Genomic DNA, 23052 nt, shown 5'->3' on the forward strand with positions numbered 1-23052 from the left:
AGGAAATGAATCTCAATGGACTACACCAGTCAGTCTGAGAAAAAGATGTTTTTCATCTGATTCTGGAACTGCTCAAAAATTTGAGATGACATCAAGTCTTGTTACTAAAACAATAGTCAAATGCCAAACCTTGACATTTATACATTTCCTCAGAGATTCAGCCTTAAGCATCATGTACACACACAGAGACACGTCCCCAAATCTTCATTCAAGCTTACTTACCATGAGCAAGCAGGACACACACAGAATTATACACTGCAACAAGTTCACAGAATAGTGAAGACTACATTATCTCATTCCCCAAAGGCTTTTGCTCTTAGTTTGAAGAAGACAGTCAAATCCACTCCAGGCTCTACTGTAGGCAGCTGGGTGCATAACAAGCCCCCGAGTATCACAAAGAGTCCTCACCTAGCTCCAGCCTCCCCCATGTATCCCATTACCATTAATGTTGTAAAAACTCTGCCCTTGACTTCAGTGGGAAAGTGATAGCTGATGCTCACACTAGACTAACACAAAGGCAAGGATGGGTGATATTATTAGTGCCGAATGCAAATCCATCTACTTAACGGTTCAGTTGGGTCTCTGAATCTTAAAAAGTTAACTTTCCTTCCCTTGCGGGTATCAGGAGAGGCTGAACATCAAAGAAACTATTTAACGTAAAGGGACAAAAGGCTTCCTATTTGCTTGGGCGACATTAGGACCAATAACTGGAAAACAAGGTCTACCAAACAGCACTGAGCATGCCAGGAGCCTGGCAGAACACCTCTCTTTTGTCCCACTGAGGGTGCTACTTCTGTACTTGGTACCAACTCTGACTCAAGTCAGACAATCTCTGAAGAACTCCAGCTGGACAGCAAGTTCCATTCTCATGCCAGTGTTCCACATCCACCAACTGCGGTCTCAGCCTGTCCTGACCTCCTGTTCTGATTCAGCTTCCTGGGTTCCTATTACATAAGGTTCACACTCTCAGACAAAAAGATGGTCCAGTCCTGTTCTCCTGGCCTCACAAGGTATCCTACCCTTGCCAATACCCACACTATAGGTTTACAGGTCTGCTGCCTACTTTGGTGGACATTTCAAGCTGTCCACATTCCAGACTGTGTCTGTTCTCCCTTTAACTGATGCATTAGATTGCTTTTCTCTAAGCTCAGTCAAAATTTACTGACTACCTACTATTTACCCAGTCTTAAGGTAGGTATTGAAAAGATAAAAATGGAGAAAATAATGATCTGCACCTGAAGGGGTTCACAACCTAGCGGGAAGCCCAGCAGCAGGCATTTGTAATAAGATGTGTCACTATGTGGAATAGCAGAGCCACACAGCAATCCTATGGGAGTAAAAGGAAAGGTACTTAATCTATCCAGAAAGCAAAAAGACAAATAAAGGACAAAGAGGAACCAAACAGAAAAGAAGCCAGAGGTCATAAGATAGGGAGAGGAAACAAAGACATAGAGGGCCCAGGATGTAAGACATTACACAGAACTAGCTACTGTAGGAACATGGACTAAGAGACAGCATCCTGTAAGAAAGCAACAGGAAAAGAATACTAAGAGCAGGACCACAGGGGTTTGGAGACAAGGCTCATTGGTAGAGAGCTTGCTAGCACACATGAGGTCCTGAATTGGACTCGCAGTGTCCCACAGGCCAGGTGTTAGAGGAGGGTCAGGAGCTCAAGGCCATCCTCAGCCTCCTAACAAGATCAAGGTCAGCCTGGGGTACATGAACAACAAACAAACATGTAAACAAAGCCACAGCACAAAGCTCCAGCTTTGTCCCGATGCCCACTGAATGGCTTAACCAGGAGAAACTCAAGGCTGGAGGTTTAACAAATGGACTCAAAGGCAACAGAGCTAAGCGACCACCCAGGGAGTGAAAAGCCAAGATCAGAATTTAAACTGTGGCAACACGACAGAAAGGATCCAAAATTATTGGTGATGTAAAATTAATATGCCTGAGTCATCTATCAGTGTGAAGGACCAGGGAAAGGCTCCTGGGGCAGTTTCGAAGAGGAACAGCACATGCATCTAGAATGCATACGAAGCATCTAGAATCTGGGTCCTAGACAGACAAGACAAGCAGAGAGTTGGGTCTAGGGGTCTGAGATGTAGAGGGCTGGGATGAAAAAGTAGCAAATCACCCTAGCATTAGGGGACTATGAATTGAACCATCTCCTAACCTAGGCCAGAGAGAGAGTTGCTAAGAAGTAAGATCAAAACATTTACCCAAAATTATTACATCTTGGGTGGCCCTCCAACTTTTCCTCTGTGGCTAACTGATGGCTAGGAAAGACTTTGTCTCAAAAAACAAAACCAATACAACACACTGAGTATTTATATACTGAAGATTCAAGCAACACCAACTCACAAACCAGGCCTTTGAGGGCCTCTCTTCCTGAAGAGTTAGCTTACCAGGAGCACATCACTAGCCCACTGTTCATTGTAATGACTCTGGATTCACCTGGGGGAGGGAGGCGTCACTGGAAGGGTTTGCACAGAATTATTACATCAAGTGAGTTTAAAGGAGTGTCCTGACTTGGGCTGAGTCTAGATGCCCTATTCAGAAAGTTGTGGCTGGAGTGACCCTCATCCCTCATTTCTTCCTGCCTGGAGTGATACCTTCCCTTGAGAAAAACACCAAGAAAACCATAGAGAAGCCAGCTTTTACCTTTTGGATCAATGCCAAAGATAAGCTCCTTTCATGTCAGGCTCCTTGCTATGGGGTGAAAAGCAATCCCACCTGCTCTAATCCGATGGTCAGATATGCCGCAGCTAGCCCTCACAGACAGACATGACCGATACTCCTGGGGGACTAGAAGATTTCCCCACTTTGCCCTTCCATCTTTCCTCCACAAGCAACCCATGTCCTTCAAATACCCACCTCTTCCCGATTGGGTGCATCAGGGGGAGCTGTGGCCGCCACCGCCAACAGCTTGATGGGAGTTGTGGTATCGCTGAAAACATCGGACACCTCTTGAGTCATGGCTTCCTGCATCTGAGCTTTCAGATCCTTGAAAAGAGTGTTTACAAATGAAGCTGGCAGCAACATCCAGAAGACATCGCTGCTCTCTTCACAGACACATTCATTCTGTCCTTCATTCACTTCCAGAACTATTTCTTGAATATCAAATGTGTCCGAAGCACAGAGCTAGCACAGACCTAGTTATGAATTCTGTTCTCTAAGACCTTAGTGCCTAGTCAAGGGGCACACATGGCTCCTTTCCTGGTAGAGACCATGAAATGACAGTGAGAACCACAGGGCTTACCCCCAAGGAGGCTCTAAGGAGAACTGGAGTTCCTCACTGCTCCCAGTTCTAGCCAGGCCCAGTGATGACTTTATTAACTGTTTGGAAAACACAGCACCAAATTTCTAAATAGTTTACTCCATCAAAAGAAATTTAAAAAAAAAAAAAAAAGGGGGGGGGGTTTCTAAAAGAAAATCCGTAACTTCCAGGTATATGCATGTGCATATAATCATTGCACTGGGAAGGCCATGCTATGAAGACCGCCAAGAGTTCAAAGCCAGCCTGGGCTACAGTGAGACACTCTATTAAAAAAAGAAATACTGACTAAATATCAGTGAAATGATATGTGCACAGAGCAAAATCACGAAAGCTTTTAATTAAGTGAAATTTAGAAAAACGTTAGCTGCTGCCACTGGGCTTATTGCTAATAAGCCCTGATCTCCTTATACATTTGGTCACGTTGCTTTAATGTTCCCTAAACACAAGAATCTCAAGTCTCGGGCTGTGGGAGGGCAGCTCAGTCAGTGAAGTGCTTGTCTTGCACAGGAGAACCTGCATTTGATCTCCAAAACCCACACTAAAAAATGCTGGCACTGGAGAGGTGTGGACAGGCAGATCCCTGGGGTCCTGGCTGCCCAGTCTACTCTCTCGGCAAACTCCAGAACAACGAGATGCCCTGTGTCAGAAAAAAAGGGTAGATGGTGCCTGACAGCTGAGTAGTCCTCTGCCCTCCACACCCATGTGCATGCTGTATGAAAGTCTCTTCTCTTCACTGTTTCTTTAGACTAACAGACATCAAAGAATAGACCGAGGTCTACCTTTAAGGAGTCCTGGAGCTGGGAAGCAAGTGCTCTTGCCTGGGGACTCTCTCCTTCCCCTCGGGCAGCCAGGTCAGCCAGCTGGGCTGTTAGCTGATCTACACGGTCACACTTGGCAAGAAGATCTTGGCGATAGGGTCCCATCATGACATTAGCCAGCCGATGCCCTTCAGCCACAAGTCCACGGATGGCGGCTTGACCTAAACCAAGAGGGAAACACTTAAGTTCACACAGACGCAGGGAAGGAGCTGTGGTGTCATTCCAGATTCTTTTCAATAGCATTTAATAGGAGTACAGGATTCTCCGACAAAATGTACCTCTTCGGAAGTACAGAAAAGTATAAAGAGAACAAACCATACATTAAGCTTTCAGAAGTTGGGGAGTCCTGGAATTGGACCCAGGGCCTCGTGCATATCTAGCACTGACCAACACGCAAAGCCTAACTTGAAAGCCTTCACTCCTCTACTTTACAGTGAGCAGGTGTTCACTTAACTAAATATCTTTCTGACTACTAGACCAGCACACACAAGTCTTAGGTTTGTCCCTAGCACTATAAATAAGCAACCAAAACCATAACCTAAGAATATAGGCTATAATTTAATAAACATAACTACCTTACTGTTTGCTAAGTAGTACAATAGTATTCATTGTTTACATACTTTCGGATAGGAACTCCTCAGAAATAAATTAATAGAAAAACTCCTAACAAGCCCATTGCTGCCCAGTGGGTACGAACACTTCCACAGCACTGAGCACAGAGCAGAGGCCGTGTCTCACTCCTTCACCAGCTTACGCATCTGCCCCATTCTCTAGCCCCTCATCGGCCCCAGACATCAAAAATTCACTCACCTTCCCAGTGAATGGAGGAAAGGAGAGGGTATCTTTCAGCCTCAGCAGATGTGCTAGGCAATCATGAAATAAAATCATATAAATCTATTTCTAGGTCATCTTAAAAATCAAACTTTTAGATTATAATATGTTCAACATTCAGCCAGGCCTGATGGCATACACTTTTAATCCCAGCACTCGGGAGGCAGAGGCAGGTGGATTTCTGTGAGTTCAAGGCCAGCCTGGTCTACATAGTGAGTTCCAGGACAGCTAAAACTAGAGCTACATAGAGAGACCCTGTCTCAAAAAAAAAAAAAAAAAAAAGATTCTACAGGATGTTGTAAGGACATCAAATACCTTTTATTGTCATTTTCCAAAAACTATATTTAACTGGGGACTTGGTAAGAGCTATAAAAAGAGAAAGACTACGGAATGAAAACATACATAGGATTGGTATTAATCAGTTCAAAGTTTCAATGATGAAGCTCTGTTTGTCCGAAGCAAAATCATTTACTCTCTAATACTTGGTTAAATTATAGAGATTTTACTGGCTGCATCTGGAGATGCACTAAAATGTACCTCCCCAGTGGCTGGAGAACCCTTCAGCATCTTATTACTGACCATAAGGGACATGTGCGGGCGGTGGTGGCGCACGCCTTTAATCCCAGCACTCGGGAGGCAGAGATAGGCAGATCTCTGCGAGTTCAAGGCCTGCCTGGGCTACAGAGTTAGTTCCAGGAAAGGCACAAAGCTACACAGAGAAACCCTGTCTCAAAAAAAAAAAAAAAAAACTTTTGGGGCTGGAGAGATGGCTCAGCAGTTAAGAGCAATGACTGGTCTTACAGAGGTCCTGAGTTCAATTCCCAGCAACCACATGGTGGCTCATAACCATCTAGAGTGGGATCTGATGCCCTCTTCTGGTGTACGGGTGTACATGCAGAACACTCATACATAAGATATAAATAAATAAATAAAATTTAAAAAGGGACACGTGCAGGCAGTGGCCCACACAGTTACGCTGAGACCAGCCCTTACCAACTCCACGGTCATCTACTGTAGGATTATCAATCCAGCGCTGTGCTTGTTCAATCTTGCCCTCGAGGTGGACAGCTGCCTTGGCAGGCCTGCTGTTGGCCACAGCCCTGTTGGTTTTGGTCTGCAGGTTCTGCAAGGCCGTAGCCACCTGCTTAGCCAATGCTCGAGCCTCTGGGGAGTCTCCTTTCCCCCTACAGAAATAAAAACAATCATCCAGTTATCATTTACATTGTAGACACAATTATGTTGAGATAATTTAACTGTTAATACCATATTAATGGGAAAGAAAATTGCTAATGATTATTAAATTGACTTGAAATGAATGTTTATTTAGCCCTTAAATATCATTTAAATTCACATTATTTTCTCCTAGTCAGAGTCACTCTATACAATTATACAACTACAAGGTTATGTTAGCTGAGCCTAATCTCTCACCACTAGATGGCCTGCATCCTTAATCTGCCACATATAAAAACACAAAATCCAGCCAGTGGTTGGTGTCTTAATCCCAGCACTCAGGAGGCAGAGGCAGGTGGATCTCTGTGAGTTCAAGGACAGCCTGGTCTACGGAACTCCAGGATAGCCAGGGCTACACAGAGAAACCCTGTATCAAAGAACAAAAACAAACAAACAACAAGCTCCCTGTGGAACTAGGTGTGCCTAGACAGCCATGTTCATAGTAGAAACAGTACTGGTAACAGTAATATCACAACTAGTAATGATGCTGTATCTGAGCCCTACTTTTTCCAGGTCTGCTACAAGTTCTCCCCTTACACCATTGGACACAACAATCCTATGGGGTGACGAACAGTGCTAGCTAACACACAAAACTGACACAAAGGTGAGTAAGATCTCACTATTTAATTTGGTGGAGTCTGGGTTCAAACTTGGCCCTCTGAGTTTAGAGTGTTCTCTTTTAAACGACCACCTGTACTATCTTATGTTATTACCCTGCAATTCCTATTCTCTACCAAAACTGACTGAACTGGGCGGTTTCCTACTCAAAGACAACACACCTGCAGTCACAAATGACATTTAATGTTTCTCTCAGTACAGGGCAAATCAAAGTTATCTGGGATTCTATTTTTAGATACCGATTGTTACATCAGTCATCCAAAAAGACTGATAAATTATATCTAGGTCCATATTTTAAACAAAATTTTCAAGTAATCCTTGGAACACACTTCAAAAACCTTTTCAAAGTGAACCCGTGGTGGCTCTGGAGCTAGAAAGTCGAGTTAAGCCTGGGGTGTGGTTAGTCAGACCAAAGGAAGAGCCCAGTAAATAGAACAAAGAAAGTAAGACATATAGGACCCACCGGCAGCTAAGATACTAAAGGGGAACATGGGCGCGTCTAGCTACTACTAGATTTGGCCACAGTTCAAGTTGGGGTTCCATTACATGCCTCTACATATTTTCAGTCCAGTTCCTTGCAGCCAAAGAAGTGTAGCCACACAGAAATTTAAAAAAAAAAACAAAAACAAAAACATAAAACCAAAAAAAAAAACCCATTCAAGGCCAGCCTGGTCTACAGAGCAAGTTCCAGGACAGGCTCCAGGGCTACACAGAGAAACCCTGTCTCAAAACAAACAGACAAACAAAAGTTTAGAAACTGAAAGTTTAGAACTGATTCCAGAGATGTGAGTGTAACCATTATGAAAACAACAAGGTAGGACTGGAGAGATGGCTCAGCATAACCATCTGTGACAGCTCCAGTTCCAGTTCCAGACTCAACACCCTCTCTGGCCTCTGTAAGCACCAGGCATGCATGTGGAACACAGACATACAGACAGACAAAACACCCATATAACACAAAGTAACAATTTAAGAAAGAAAGAAAATACAAAGAATCTGGTTAATTTTACATCTAGAGACTACTCAGTCACAGAAATACCTTCATCTGCCTCATCTATAAAAATGAAAATATCAATCCATCTGCCAGAATGACTACTTTTAAAAACTTATTTTCTCTAACCTCCCCTCTTACAAAGCTAGACAAAAAAGGTGTTTACCATGGTTTTCACATGACTAGTGCTGCAGGCAGCTGATGTACACGTCTGTTTATGTTACATGATAACTATGATGACAGCATTGGCGGCCACACATGAAGTCTACCGTTATCATCGCTACCACTAGTTATCTCTCTGTCATCTGAAAAATATTCACGAGTATCTACCTAAGCAATGGATTGTGCTAGGTGCTAGGAATTCAGTCTCTGCCTTTTTGCTTTCTTAGCCAGCAGTGCCCTCTTTGTCAGGATTCTAATGAATCTCTTACTTTGGGAAGATAAAAATAGGCATTTTCTCACAGAAGAACAGAAATAGAACCTATAAGTTAGATGGAAGAAGTGGAACATGACTTTGGTTATCCTTGGAGAATGGTGCTGCAGGACTATGGCAGAAAAGACGCCATTTCTTCTTCGCCATCATTCCCTTCGTTAACATTCCGGAAAGCATGTGGAGAGGCTCTGGCAGGGGAGTGTAGCCACTGTGCTCTCCCCGTGACCAAGATCAGTTCTCCTCTAGCTATCAGAGAAGACCATCCTCTGGGACAAAGCAATTATTCTAGAGAGACACACATGGAGCAGAGAGGGAAGACAGGGACACCCAACTCAGACCACCCTCCTCACATCCTACTGTAGAGCATTTTAGGATAGGGTGCTGATCTGGTTTGGTTTGGTTTCTTCAGATAGGATCTCATATAGCCCAGGCTGGCCTCAGATTCATGATGGAGCCACAGAGGACCTTGAACTTCTGATCCCCGTGCCTCTACCTCCCAATTTCTGGGATTATAGACATCTTCTACCATGCCTTGTTTTATGCCATGCTGGCAATCAAACCCAGGGCCTTGCACAAGAACTCTACCAGTTGAGCTATATTCCCTAGCCCATGGTGCTATTTTGTTGTCTTAAAGACAGCAATGTGTTTGTTAGAACAAAAGAATAACTCTTTTCTATATAATCAAAGTAGGTATGATGAAAACCTCGAAGAAAGGAAGCTGTGGCGAGGATGTTATTATAGGAGCAGTCATCCAGGAAATGTAATTTAAGAATCCTTTCTATAATTGCTACTCAAGAAGTCACACTGCTGGGGAAGAGAGAAAGCATGCCTCCTGTCCCGCTCACATATTCACATAAGAGTCTTTCCATATCTAACTACAACAGTGAATTTCCTCTAAGACAGACCTGCAACAAACATAATCTAGCAAGGAAATTCCTACTTTAGAAACAATGAAAATAGAACTTAAAAATGAATTCTCAGCAGGCTAAATGTTCTCATTTACAACTATGATCAGCAACAAATTATTCAAGTTCAAATACATCACTGATAAACAGAGGCAACATCTGACCTTGCCATGTCACTAACTATGTAGCCTATGGGATCCCACATGCATTTGCCATACATTATGTCGGAGCTGGGTCCAAGGATCTACATTTTGGGGATTATATATGCATTTAACCTATGGGGAGTCAATTCTACATGCTCCTAGAGCAGAAGAGAGAGGAAGTGTGTGGGAGGTGAGACAGAGAGATACTAACGTGGGACTAAGAAATTAAATACGTACTGTCTTCGTAAATCTCCCAATTTAGAGGTCAGAGCAGCTATCTCCCCAAGGGAGCGTAGGATGTCATCTCTCTCCTTAGGGTCGTCACATAACTCTGCAATCTTCCGAGCTTCAGCTAGAGCCCCTCGAATCTGTTCTTCTCCTTCAGGTCCACCATTTGGATCTGCAAGCCAATTCTACACACCAAAGTGGACAATGTCATCTACTCATGAACCACATTTAAACTTACAAATCCACCAGAAAGAGCTCTAGTCACACAGCATAATGGCCATCATTTTTAGAGCAGTAATTCTAATTTTTTATACAGGTTCTTAGCTCAGGTGAAATCAAATCACTCCATCTTTTCTTTTCTGTGTACCATCATGTCATATCCACCACACCCCAAATACTGGGGACCCAACCCAGCCATACACTCCTACCACTGAGCTATGCTACCAGCCCTGTTGATTTCCATTAAAATAACTCTTCGGCTTGACTAACATGCACAAGGCCCTGAGTTTGATACTCAAACAGAAAGAACAAAGATAAACAACAACAAAAAGGAATAAAATATCTTCATAAGCTTTATCCCATCTTTAAATTAATCACTTTCGTTTGTTTGTTTTCTTTTTGTTTTATTGTTTGTTTGTTTGTTTTTCGAGACAGGGTTTCTCTGTGAGGTTTGGAGCCTGTCCTGGATTAATCAGACTTTTTTTTTCCAAGTTTTCAAGTATTTGTTTCTGTAAAATGCTTTGAAAGGTGTTTTATGGGGCTGGAGAGATGGCTCAGAGGTTAAGAGCACTGGCTGCCCTTCCAGAGGTCCTGAGTTCAATTCCCAGCAACCACATGGTAGTTCACAACCATCTGTAATGACATCTGGCGCTCTCTTCTGTGTACATAATAAATAAATAAATCTTTGTTTAAAAAAAAAAAAAAAAAGATGTTTTATATAGAGTAGAATCCTAAATTTGAATACCACTATGACCTAATATAGTAGTGAATTCTAAGACAGAAAACAGTTTCAAAATCTACAATTCTGTCATATTCAGAGATCCTTTAACTAGCTGAAGTACTGAAAATTAAGATCTTTAATTTAAAATGTAGACAAACCCGAGTCTACAACTATGATGGTGCAGGTGTTACCACTGGAAACTGCTGGGAATCAGCCATCACTAAGGATCATCCATTATCTACCCACAGCAGAGACGGCAAAGGGCAGTGTAGGAAGAGAAGCAGGCTATTTAGGAACCCTCCTCACCTGGGCAGCATCGATCTTCTTTGCAATACTCTGCTTTGAGTTTGTCATGGCTTCCAGCTTTCGAGCTGCACTTCCTACTTTCGCAGTGAGCACGTCGAGACCCTGAGACACCTGCTGGGCCTTCTGCATGGCCACTGGCGAGGCTCCTTGTCCTCTACTCAGAATGACAGACACAGTCATTACATCCTCTCACATACATAATAACAAATATTCCTTTACCCAGCACATGTCTTTTTTATTAACATGTGTGTCTTTCTCATTTCCCCAGTAAGCTCAGACAGCACAAGAAAACTGAACAAAGGAAAAACATCCACGCCACCTACTTTCTTTTTTGCTTTCAAAAACACATGCTTTTATTCTGTTTTTGTATCTTTGAGATCAAGTTTTATGTAGCTAGCTTTGAACACTTCATCTTCCAGATTCTTCTTTCCAAGGGCTAGAATTACAAGTATGTACCACCATGTCCAACTCATCATTACTTTTAGGGAACTATTTAAATTACTTGGAAGCCAGGCTTGCAAATTTTGATGATAATTATTCTCAACCAGATATATAGATAGATAGATAGATAGATAGATAGATAGATAGATAGAAAGAAAGATAGATAGACAGACAGACCTAAAACGAAACATAAACTTCAGTAGGAAAATTTGCTGGCGCTCTCACTGTTATAGAGTGCTTTGTTACTATAGAAATGTGTACTTTAAAATGAGTAGCTGCCAGGCGTTGGTGGTGCACACCTTTAATCCCAGCACTCAGGAGGCAGAGGCAGGTGGATCTCTGTGACTTCGAGGCCAGCCTGGTCTACAAATCGAGTTCCAGGACTGCCTGCAAAGCTACAGAGAAACTCTGTCTTGAAAAACCAAAAATGAATAAATAAACGAATAAAAATAAAACGAGTAACTTGTCTTATTTATACGGAATCACACAGTTTGGAATTGTTTCAGAACATAGTATATAGTACAAGAGAATATACCACAGTAAAATCAATTAGAGGCAAGCGGATCTTCGTGAGTTTGAGGCCAGCCTGGTCTACCAAGCGAGATTCAGGGAAGGCGCAAAGCTACACAGAGAAACCCTGTCTCAAAAAAAACCAAAAAAAAAAAAAAAAAAATCAATTAGACCTGCTTTTCTAAATCCTGACCTTCTGACCCTGTGGGATTTCTGTTCTAATGTTTAACATTCTTGGGCTTTAGAATGTGTTTGGTTTTGGGGGTTTTCTTGTTTTTGAAACCAGTTCTGCCTATGTAGCACAGGCTGGAAATCACTATTTGGACCAGGCTGGCCTCAAACTCCCGAGCACTGAAACTAAGGGGGTGTGCCACACACCTGGCAGCTTCTCTTTCTTATTTATAAAACTAAAGTAACATAAAATGAAGGTAAGTAACAACACAGTTTTTGCCCTGCTAATTTAACAAAGTAAATTCAAGTATCAGAATAGCATACTTTAACATGAAATGCCTTATTAGTACAGTGTTAGACAGCTTAAGGGTTGGACCCCAGCACTGGGAAGGGGGAAAAGGGACTGTAAAGATAATATACATCAGAGCTGAGGTATGGCTCACAGCTGTAGACAGCTTGCCTAAATCTGTGAGCTCCTGAGTTCAATTCCCAGTTTGTGGGAGCCCACAGAGGTTTCCTAGTAAGATCTGAGCTTGCTTTACCATCAGGGCTGCATAAGAGGATGATTGGACCACCTGGCTACCAGGTGATTGGAAGGGTCTATCTAGCAAGGGGTAGGTCTTTTGCCTCACTGCTTAGCATTGTTATAAAAAGCCCTTTTGAATAAAATTCTGGGCAAGGTTACTAGGGAAAGGGTGCTATAAGATGCTGCTGTAACTGAAAGTGCCTTTGTGGCTGAGAACAAAAGTTTCAGAGACATGTGTTTGAACTAGAATTGTTAATTGCAAAAAGGCTTTGGTTATGGGTTTCTTCATATTTGGAAGACTGGTACCAGAGTTCATTTTTTTAACTTTTCAGACTTAAGAAATGAGATGGAACAGAATGATTCCATTGCAATGGGACAATTTTGACTTTACCTACTCATATAGACTCTATTAACTGTAGTGATTCACAAAATGTTTTGTGTTAAAAATGGAACTGTTGCCGGGCAGTGGTGGCACACACCTGTAATCCTTGGAAGCAGAGTCAGGCGGATCTCTGTGAGTTCCAGGCCAACCCAGGCTACCAAGTGAGTTCCAGGAAAGGCGCAAAGCTACACAGAGAAACCCTGTCTCAAAAAAACCAAAAAAAAAAAAAAAAAAAAAAAAAAAGGAACTATTTATGGAACTGTGTGTGTGTGTGTGTGTGTGTGTGTGTTTACTTAGGCTCAAGATGCAGTTTTAAAAATTATAAAGAAAAGGGGGGTTTAATATTCCTCAGTCTATTTAACTTAATTAAAAAAAATTATTTTCATGTCCATTGAGAAGTCCGATATTAATTTGTGTCAATATACTCTATGTTTATATAGTTCTATTAAAAAATTGCAGGGTTGGGGACTTAGTTCAGTGGTAGAGCGCTTGCCTAGCAAGCATAAGGCCCTAGGTTTAGTCCTCAGCTCCGACAAAAAAAAAAAAAAAAAATGCTTTTGGATGTTTTTAAAGTGTTAATGGTTATATTGAGAGTATAGCATTTGAATGTAGGTTTGTAGGAATTATAATTGTGTTATAGTTATTATGTTAACCTATTGATATTGATGCACCATGGTTTGGCAAAGTTAAGGGAGTATTTAAGTTTGATGCGAATACATCAGAAGTTTATCCTATGTTTTGTTAGCAAGAAATGTAAAAAATTCTATTAAGAGATTGCTTACAAGTGTATGTTTGCTAAAGACTTTAAATTGTAATAGTTCTATTAAGAGTTTGCTTTTGGATGTAAGTTTAAGAGAATTTTAATTATGTATAGTAATATTTATGTTAGAATTATGTTAACCTGTTTATGTTTGGTGAGGCTAAGGCAGTCTTTAAGTTTGATGCAGTTGCATCCGGAGTTTGATTTATTTGATGTGGTTGCATAAGGACTTTATTGATTTAAAAAAGGGCCTAGTGCAGCTGAGACTTCTATAGACATCTTAGACCCATTCAAGAAGGACATTCCATCTTTATCATCCTCTCCTTCCCTGGAAGGTGTGGAAGGTGAGGATTGCTGTGGTTGTTACAGCTACTTGTAAGCTCTTCATGGAGAGCTTAATATTTTAAAATATTAAGAAGAGGGCCCTGTGGGAGTCCACAGAGGTTTCCTGGTGAGATCTGAGCTTGCTTTACCAGCAAGGATGCATAAGAGGATGACTGGACCATGGGCCTGGGTACCAGGTGTTTGGAAGGGTCTACACGAGGTTGTATCTAGCAAGGGGGAGGTCTTTTGTCTTGCCCCTTGGCATTGTTATAAAAATCCCTTTTGAATAAAGTTCTGGGCCGGTAGATAAGGATACAGACCCTCCCAAGGCTATCCTGTGTTTCTGTCTTTTTTGCTCTCCTCTATCTTTCTATCTGAATCTCTTATCCCTAATTCCTCAAGAGTACCTTGAGGTAAAAGGTGGGGACAGGTCCCCCATACCAGGTCAAGGGGGGGGGGGGGTGGCAGAAAGGGAAGTAAAAAAATGAGAAAAAAAATATACTTGAAAACACTCTGAGAACACAAGTTTATAAACTACTAATGTAACTAAACTATCATCACTATTACGATGAACCTAACAATCTTTTCTTTGGGGGAAGAGGGTGTTCAAGACAGCTCTCTGTGTAACAGCTCTGCTTGTCCTGGAACTTGCTTTGTAGACCAAGCTGGCCTAGAACTCACAGAGATCTGCCTGCCTCTGCCTCCTGAATGCTGGAATTAAAGGCACACACCACCACCTGGCTGATAGCTTTCATTTAGAAGCAAGTCTGACATGGGGGTTTCTGAGACAAAGGGCTAATGAAAAATGTGCAATGTGGCATATCTCCTGACTTCTCTCTTAATTTTCTTTCTTTTTTATTTATTTTTTTTATGTGCTTTGGTATTTTACCTGCATGTATGTCTGTGTGAGAGTGCCAGATCCCCAGGAACTGGAGTTATAAACAGTTATGAACTGGCATGTGGGTGCTGGGAATTGAACCCAGGTCCTCTGGAAGAACAGCCAGTGTTCTTAACAGCTGAGCCATCTTTCTAACCCCCCCAACAATAATATTAATGTGTGCCTTCCATTACTATGTAACAAGTTAGTACTGTGGAACAAAAATAGCACACTATTTCCTATGAAGTCTTTAAAGAAATGATATATTTCCATCTCTCAGAAATGGTATTCTACTACTGCAAAAAAAATGATGGGGCTGAATAGAGACCATTCCTTTAACAGACTTTCTAGGCCACAAAGTAAGACTTGCCATCTTTTTCCAAACTCAGATTATTTTAATCCACCTAGGCTAATAAAACCAATCATAGGTGTGACAATTTTATCATTTTAAAGAATGACATGATTCATCATAATCTGAGCTTCTAAAATGAATCTATTACCTATCTTCAAAAGAAACTTTTTTGAGATGGTATTTATTCTTACTTGATGTATATGGGTGTTTTGTCTGCATGCCTGCCTATATACCATGTGCATGCAGTGCCTGCAGAGGCCAGAAGAGGGCATCGAATCCTCTGGAACTGGAGCTACAGATAGTTGTATGCTACTGTTTAGGTGTTAAGAACTGAACCCAGGTCCTCTGAAAGAGCAACCAATGCTTTTATCCATTGAGCCATCTCTCCAGTCCCATGTCTATCTTTTTCTGCATGTATGTGTACATATGCATGTCTGTGTCCATGTGTATATGTCAGGGTATGGGTGTTGTTTCTCAGTTGTCACTCGCTTTGTTTTATGACACAGGGTTTTTCACTGGTCTAGAACTTGCTGATTAGGCTAGGACAGTGAGCCCCAGGAGCATGCCTGTCTCTACCTCATTGGCAATGAGATTATAGACCCAGAATGCTATGAGGTCTGACGTTTTTACGTAGCTTCTAAGGAGCTTCACACTTGTTTGGCAAATACTTTACTGACGGACTGATCTGCTCAACCCCTCTGCTCTCCTTTTAAAAGTCCATCTCTACTAACACTGTACTAACACTGTAGGTAATAAGCTCCATAAATGTACTGCCAAGTGTATATATAAGCTTTCACCTCACTTGAGGCCTTCCCACAACCTGACAAGAAAATAGAAGACTGAGAAAATACTGCCTATGATTTCTTTCATCTCATTCAAATACAGCAATTAGTCATGAGGAATACTTCTGGTATATGGATCTAACTGTGAAAAGGTAAGAATATATATGGGCCAAATTCAAACTAAAAAGTTTTGAGTTCTACACAGGTAAATATGTAGTCTTAAAACCTAGAAGCCTGACTATTAGTGAAGACAGTTACTATGCTTCAGTCATTAAAATGATAAAAACATCTGGGTACGTGTCAGAAAAATACAATGGCAAGAGAGGGCTTTCTAGTCTTTTGTCATGAAAGGATAACACAGGCTCCAGTGTGAAGCGGGGCATAGTTACTGATCTCTGGCCTAGCCTTTTCTCCTAACAGATCAGTGGACTCTCCCATACAACCTCCTCATTCTTTTGCTTATATTCACAACTGTGTCTTTGAGAATTCCAAGTGAAAATTGCCTGCCACCCCATGAAAGGGCTGCAGACCAAAGAGCCAGCAATGACAAATCAGAAGAGCCCAGAACCTTGCAAACTGCACTGGCATTTTTCCAAATGGGAACAAGATTTCTTTTTGTCCTTTCTGCAAAGTTCTTGCCATGCTTCTGACAAGGAAGTCTGCTTCTCAACAGGAGCCAGGCTCAGTGACAGCCATGAGACTACATCTAAGCTGTTCTCTCCCACTTCAAATACACCTCTAGAGGGCCTTCTATATCTACAATGCCACAAAAAGAATGCCTGGTATTGTACACATATCTGCATTGATTTTAAGTGGAAATGAATGGTTTCATAGGAATAAAAATTTCATGCTGCTCCAAAAGCAGTGCTTTTATAATCCTCAGTTAGATGAGTACTTTGAACCAAGTACAACGGTATGGAGCATGTTGAGGTTCGTTTCTGTGCTGTTATATATGGTATGCATATGTATATGTGTATGTGTATCTGAACAATCAGAAGTTTCAGGACATTCTCAAAGCTAAATTAAACTTCATCTACACTAGACCTCTCAGCACAATTCAGTCTTCTCAATGTCTCTAATATACTCATTAACTGCATAGATGTTTTTTTTAAATCTTTATTCACCCAAGTTTTATTTCAATAGCAAACTAAGTATACTTATTTGGGAGTAGGGGAGTTCTAAAAACCAAGACTGGAGAAGGATAAAAAGGTTATAAAACAAATTACAAGGGCCTGTGAGATGGCCCAGACAATATAGGTGTGTACACAAAAGTTTTAAAAATAAATTTTAACACACAATGAAAACACACTGAAATGAAAACACAATGAAAACATGTGGCTCAGGCTGGCCTTCACTTCAACGGGCAGCTGAGGATGACACTGAACTTTGACCTTCCTGCCTCCAGCTCCTCCTGAGTCCTAGGATCCGAGGCATACTGTCTTTGCCTGGTTGATGGGTGCTACTATCTGAGATTCATGCATACTAAACAAGCATTCCACCAAGTGAGATATATCTCCAGCCCTGTTGTTACTCTGTGATGTTTCTTTCTACCCATCTGTCTTTTATAAAAGAGAACTAGTTTGGTCAGACTTACTCTTCATAAAACCCCAGCAAAAAACTTTAAAAAAAAAAAAATGAACTCCAACTTTACTGGTCTTTGAATATTTTGCAGTTCTGTTATCAGCAAAAGACAATTCAGTCTAATTGGCATGCCTTCCATCCTGAACACCTCACTAAGAGTGAGTTATTCACGACTGGTTGAGAAAAGCAGAGGCACCTTACCTGGCTCGGAGGTCAGCCACCTGGTCAGTCATCTGCCCTAGCATTTTGCAGGTCCCCAGGATCTCCCTGCGTTCCTTGCCTGCACAGAGTTCACCAACTTTTCCAGCTTCGTCTAAGATCTGCCTGATGGCCTGCTCCCCGGCGTCTCCTAGAGTAGTGAGATATTCACTATCTACACTGTAGGTACATCAATTATTCAGAGAGGTTACTTGACAACCATTTCATTCATGAAGGAACAGATGATTTGAATAGACAGCTGACAGAAGGCCTTCCATCTGACAGCTAACAGGCATGGAGTACCTCCCAACCATGAGGTGAGGTTTGAACCACAGGCCCTGCTGAAAAAGGCATTTGGCACCGTATCTGCTGGGAGATATCAAGTGGATGACATAAGAATGAGGATGATGACACCCCCAACTTCCATTAGGCTTGTCACACTTGTTCAAACAATCCAAAATGGAATAAATATTAAATCAGAAAATCCAAGCTCAATAACCTACTTGGGTCTTATCTTTATATAGCCAACTTCATCTTACTTTTTTTTTTTTTTTTTTTTTTTTTTTGGTTTTTCGAGACAGGGTTTCCCTGTGTAGCTTTGCGCCTTTCCTGGAACTCACTTGGTAGCCCAGGCTGGCCTCGAACTCACAGAGATCTGCCTGCCTCTGCCTCCCGAGTGCTGGGATTACAGGCATGCACCACCACTGCCCGGCCATTTTACAATTTTTATAGACATCACTGTACAATCTGCTTAACTAAGTACTTTGCTGACATCAGTGTTAGTCTGCCCAATTGTAACTAGCAAAAAAAGATCTTTTATTCAGAATAATCACCTTTCTGATTCAGGGGATGGGTGAGCCAGGCATCTTTCAAAGAATGCCAGCTTAGTTTTATTTACTTGTTCATGATGAGAGGTGATAAAGGCCTGTGCCTTTATCCCAGGAATGTCTCAGTCACTAGGAACTCTGATGGGATGTTACAGTTACCTCGGGATGCTGAGGTTAGAAGAGTTCATTCCTTTCCTTCATTTGTTCATATTTTAGCTGCTTATTGTTCAGAAAAGAACTGCAGGGTTACCTGGGGAGGCACTGGGGTCACGGAGCCAACCTTTGGCCTGGTTCAATTTGGAGTCTATGGACGCCAGCGCTCTCTTCATGGCTTCAGTGTCCTTTGGAAGGGAAACCCCACAGTTATTTCATCTGTTTTATATCCTGGTCTCTCAGTTTGTACAGAGAGGTAGTTACCGCATCAACACACAACAGCTAAGGCAGTCCTACAACAGCCTTAAAGTAATCTCATCACACCACAATGCCCGTGTCTGTCAAAATGCAGCACCTTGCATGCAAATCTCCAGCTGATTCTATTCCGCCTCCTGTGTCTCCACTGCTAAAACTTAAAAACCTGCTCAAGCCAAAAAATGTCTAATGTCTTCAGCAGGAAAAAGCCCCGTTGCCTCATGCTTCACTATCTGCCTTTCTGCTAGTCAACAACCACCAGCTGAAGCCTTGCCAGAGCCCCCCTGCTTTAGGCAAGCCTCATTAGTATGTGGTGCCACAAAGCACAGTTCTTTTATTTCTTGTTTTGAAATGTGCATGCGCGCGCACACACACACACGTGTATGGATGATGTTTCATTATGTATAATTAATTAAAAAAAAAAAACCTCGGAATTACTTGTTGGAAAAATAAATAGAAGGTGATTTGTTTTAGTTCTCCAAATAACCACTAAAAGTTTTACAAGAAAAGCATACTGCTGGCCTTCCCTGCTATCACTGACTTAGACCATTTGCCATCCCTAATATGTGGATCTCAATGTATTGCTTATAACCAGGATTCATGATGATAAGCATAAAACCAACATAGAATCAATCTCCCAGGATATATATAGCTAGGAAACAGTCAATAAAGAGAATTGGGGGGCAGGTCATAGCTCTGGTCAGAACTTACTATGTCGACCAGGCTGGCCTTGAACTCATAGAAATTTCCCAATTAAAGGTATATGACACCACTCCCAGCTTTATCAATTTTCAATATGTAAAAATGCAAAGAATGATGTAACAAATATCCCTGTGCCAATCTTTAGAATTGGTAGATTGGTACACTGTCTCTCTGTCTCTGTCTCCCCACCCCTGTCTGCCCGTCTGTCTCTCATGTATAACTGTGTAGCCCTACCTTCCCTGGAACTCATTCTATCGACCAGACTGGCATCACAACAATTTGCCTGCCGCCGTTTCTGCCTCACAAATTCTGGGATTAAAGGTGTGTGCCACTGTCCCTAGAATGGCCATCTCTTAAGTCTCCACTTATCATCCTACAAAAACAGCCCATCTCCTTTTTGCAATAGAGGGCTGACACTCAGAGAGTCAACTCATCAAAGCATAATGTTAACTCTAAAATTCTAAGCAATGCCCCATCCCTAAGCTTTCTTCGATTTCCAATCCTACAGCTGTTGTACATCAAGCTTCCACAAGGAGGCAGCAAACACATCCCTAGTTCCAAGTCAAAGAGCCACCACTAACACAAGGAACAGGCAACAGTGACAGGTTTAAAATCAGCAGCAGCTGGACCACCAGCACTTCTAAAATACCGACTCAAAAGACAGACCTTCCGCTTCAGGATTCTCTTCTTGCCTGTCTAGACAAATAGAGAAAGCTCTCTCATTCTAACTATTCTCAGCCACAGCAACAAGAAGATAAACTAAGCTATGGGGATGGGTTGGGGTGTGAAAAGTTACCAAGCTACAAGGAGTTATGACAGCTACCAAGATAAGGCAGCATCATGAAGATCTAGCCAAAGTCCATTTGTAACTAGTAAAATAGGAGAGGAGTATCTTTAGGTGAGTTGCTGGTAATGTTTAAATCTGTTTTTCTTCTGTTTTGTTGTATGTTAATTTATACAGCAAATCTTGCCCCTGGAAGTAACACAGAGCTGAATTCCAAATAAGAAAGGCCCAAACAGATATCTTTTTAAGAGTCTCAGGTATCTCCTAACCTCAAAGAACTAACTGGAGAGCTTTCAGTGTTTAAGTTTTAAGATTTAACAAGTTGTCTCGGTGTGGATTTGTTTATTCCTCTTGGGAAATAATGTACATACCTTGGTATGGTGATATTTTATTTGTACTGAAATGTGATTTTATTTGTATGTTACAAAATAAAGTTGCCTGGGGGTCAGAGCTAATGCAAGCCATAGCAGAAGCTGGGTGGTGGTGGTGGTGGTGGTGGTGGTGGTGGTGGTGGTGGTGGTGCACACCTTTAATCCCAGCACTTGGGAGGCAGAGCTAGGTGTGTTCAAGGAATCAGCCAGCATGGAGACACACGCCTTTAATCTCAATACCAACCATAAAAGACCTGGAGGTCTGTATAGACAGGCAGTGACGAGGTCATGTGGTTGGGTTTACAACCAATGAGAAGACAGAACAGAGAGTCAATAAAAAGGACAGACACACAGGAAGTGGGTCTCTTGCTGAGGGAAGGACAGCAGTGGCAGTGAAGGGTAAGGATTTCAGCTCTTAGCTATTGCTCTGACCTCTTGGGCTTTTAACTCTGCATTTGGCTCTGTGTTTCTTATTTTAAAAAAGACTGTTACATCTACACCTTGGAAAAGAGGAATTGTGTCCATGTAAAATGTAAAACTCTGTTTCTGCAATACTTTGTTTATTTGTTTGTTTGTTTGTTTTTCAAGACAGGGTTTCTCTGTATAGTTCTGGCTGTTCTGGAAATCACTTTGTAGACCAGGCTGGCCTTGAACTCACAGAGATCCACCTGCCTCCACCTCCTGAGTGCTGAGATCAAAAGGTGTGCACCACCACCACCTGGCAGTGATATTTTTATTTTTGAGTGAGAAAACCCATAGACATATAGCTACATTTTAATATCTAAATTCCAAAGAAAATGATATGTTTTAAAAAAAATCAGACATATTTTAGCACTAATCTAGCAGGAAAGGCTACTGGTTAGGAAGGCTAACTTTAATTGAATTTCCTGCATGGTAAGTTTGTTACTAGCCATTTTCCCTTCAATTACTTCATTGAATCTCAGGTTTAAATGTAACTTTGTAAAAGGCAAGGAATCACTCTTAGGGCCATTCGATCTTAAGCTTGGTGACACCAAACTCTTATTTTATATCATACAAAACTCAGTTTGCTTCTCTTGTTACTGTTTCTTTGCTTTTTGTTTTTCCTAAATAGTTGCCAAATATGCCACAAACCTTCTGCAGCAGTCAGCAGATATCCACCTTGTCAGTACCAGCCCCAGTTACTGCTTCTCACATAAGAAGCTCCAGAATCAAACTCACAATCTGCACTAACATAAATGACTGCTTTATTCCCCAATAGCCCGAAATGGTTGGAAGCACAATGGGAAAACAAGCTTGGCTCTATTCAGCATCCTCGAAAATCGCTCCTTTTTCTCTAATAAGCTCAAATGGCCCCTTCACTATGAAGAAAGAATATGATTCTCGGGAAGAGAGTAATTTTCTTCTGAGTAGATCTGACAATGCCAGGAAATGAAAATGAGCAGATGCTTGTTTTCCCTGCACTGAGCCAACAGCAAACGTGGAATGGAGCAGCAATGTTTTTAACGTATATGGGTGTTTGCCTTCATGTGTGTTCGTGCACTCTGTGCATGCCCGGTGCCCTGTGGAGGCCAGAAGAGGGCATCAGGTCCCCTGGAACTGGAGCCACAGAGAGTTGTGAGCTACCATGTGGGTGCTGGGAATTGAACCCGGGTCCTCTGAAGAGCAGCCAGTGCTCTTACCTCTAAGCAGTCTTTACAGCCTTGAAGCTGCACTTTCAAAACTGGGAATTTCAGCTAGTTTCTAGGTTGGTTGTTGTTGTTGTTGTTATAGTTTTGTTTATTTTGTGTGTGTATGTGTTGGGTGAGAGTGTGCCACAGCAGATGTGTAGAGGTCAGAGGACAGTTTACTTGGAGTCAATTCTCTGCGACAGTGTGGGTTCCAGGGATCACACTTAGATCATCAGACTAGTCACAGTGCCTTTACCCTCTGAGTCACTCTCTGTCCCTCTAGTTTTAAAGCATGTGCTCTAGACAGTCGTAAAGATTTATAACAGGCATGTAAAGACCTCCTTGAGTTCTTTTTGGAGCACAGCAGCTAATAAGCCTATCACAAACTAAAGCCTTTATAGGGACATACATTTTTGTTGCTGAAGAACCTCACATGCATTTTTTAAAGGGCAGTGTTTATGATGATTTCAACGAATCCTGTCATGAGTAACCTGAGTGCACCAGCAGCAGACATGATGGAGCTGCCCTGGCATTACGACTAGAAGTCAGTGTGAAGATATGTATGGAGGAGTGTGTGTATATACTATATATATGACAAAATAATCACAATCTCTGGTCAACCATACTGTATGCCACAAAGCGTTTTGTTAAGCCCTGCCAAGTAAGTGTAAGTGTAGAGAGGAG

At 41.8% G+C, this 23052-nt stretch overlaps 1 protein-coding gene across 2 annotated transcripts in view; it reads right to left on the reverse strand.

The window, feature by feature from the left end:
- Positions 1-23052, reverse strand: part of Vcl (vinculin) — a 98646-nt gene that overhangs the window by 18919 nt on the left and 56675 nt on the right. For both annotated transcript variants that reach the window (XM_036199385.1, XM_036199386.1), the window contains exons 7-13: positions 18705-18795; positions 17631-17778; positions 10724-10877; positions 9487-9662; positions 5923-6113; positions 4060-4259; positions 2878-3006 (exon numbers count right to left, since the gene is read on the reverse strand). In XM_036199385.1, the coding sequence (XP_036055278.1) occupies positions 2878-3006; positions 4060-4259; positions 5923-6113; positions 9487-9662; positions 10724-10877; positions 17631-17778; positions 18705-18795 (1089 nt within the window). The remainder of the gene's footprint in view (positions 1-2877; positions 3007-4059; positions 4260-5922; positions 6114-9486; positions 9663-10723; positions 10878-17630; positions 17779-18704; positions 18796-23052) is intronic.

This window comes from Onychomys torridus, chromosome 9, assembly GCF_903995425.1.
Source record: "Onychomys torridus chromosome 9, mOncTor1.1, whole genome shotgun sequence".
Taxonomy (NCBI): Eukaryota; Metazoa; Chordata; class Mammalia; order Rodentia; family Cricetidae; genus Onychomys; species Onychomys torridus.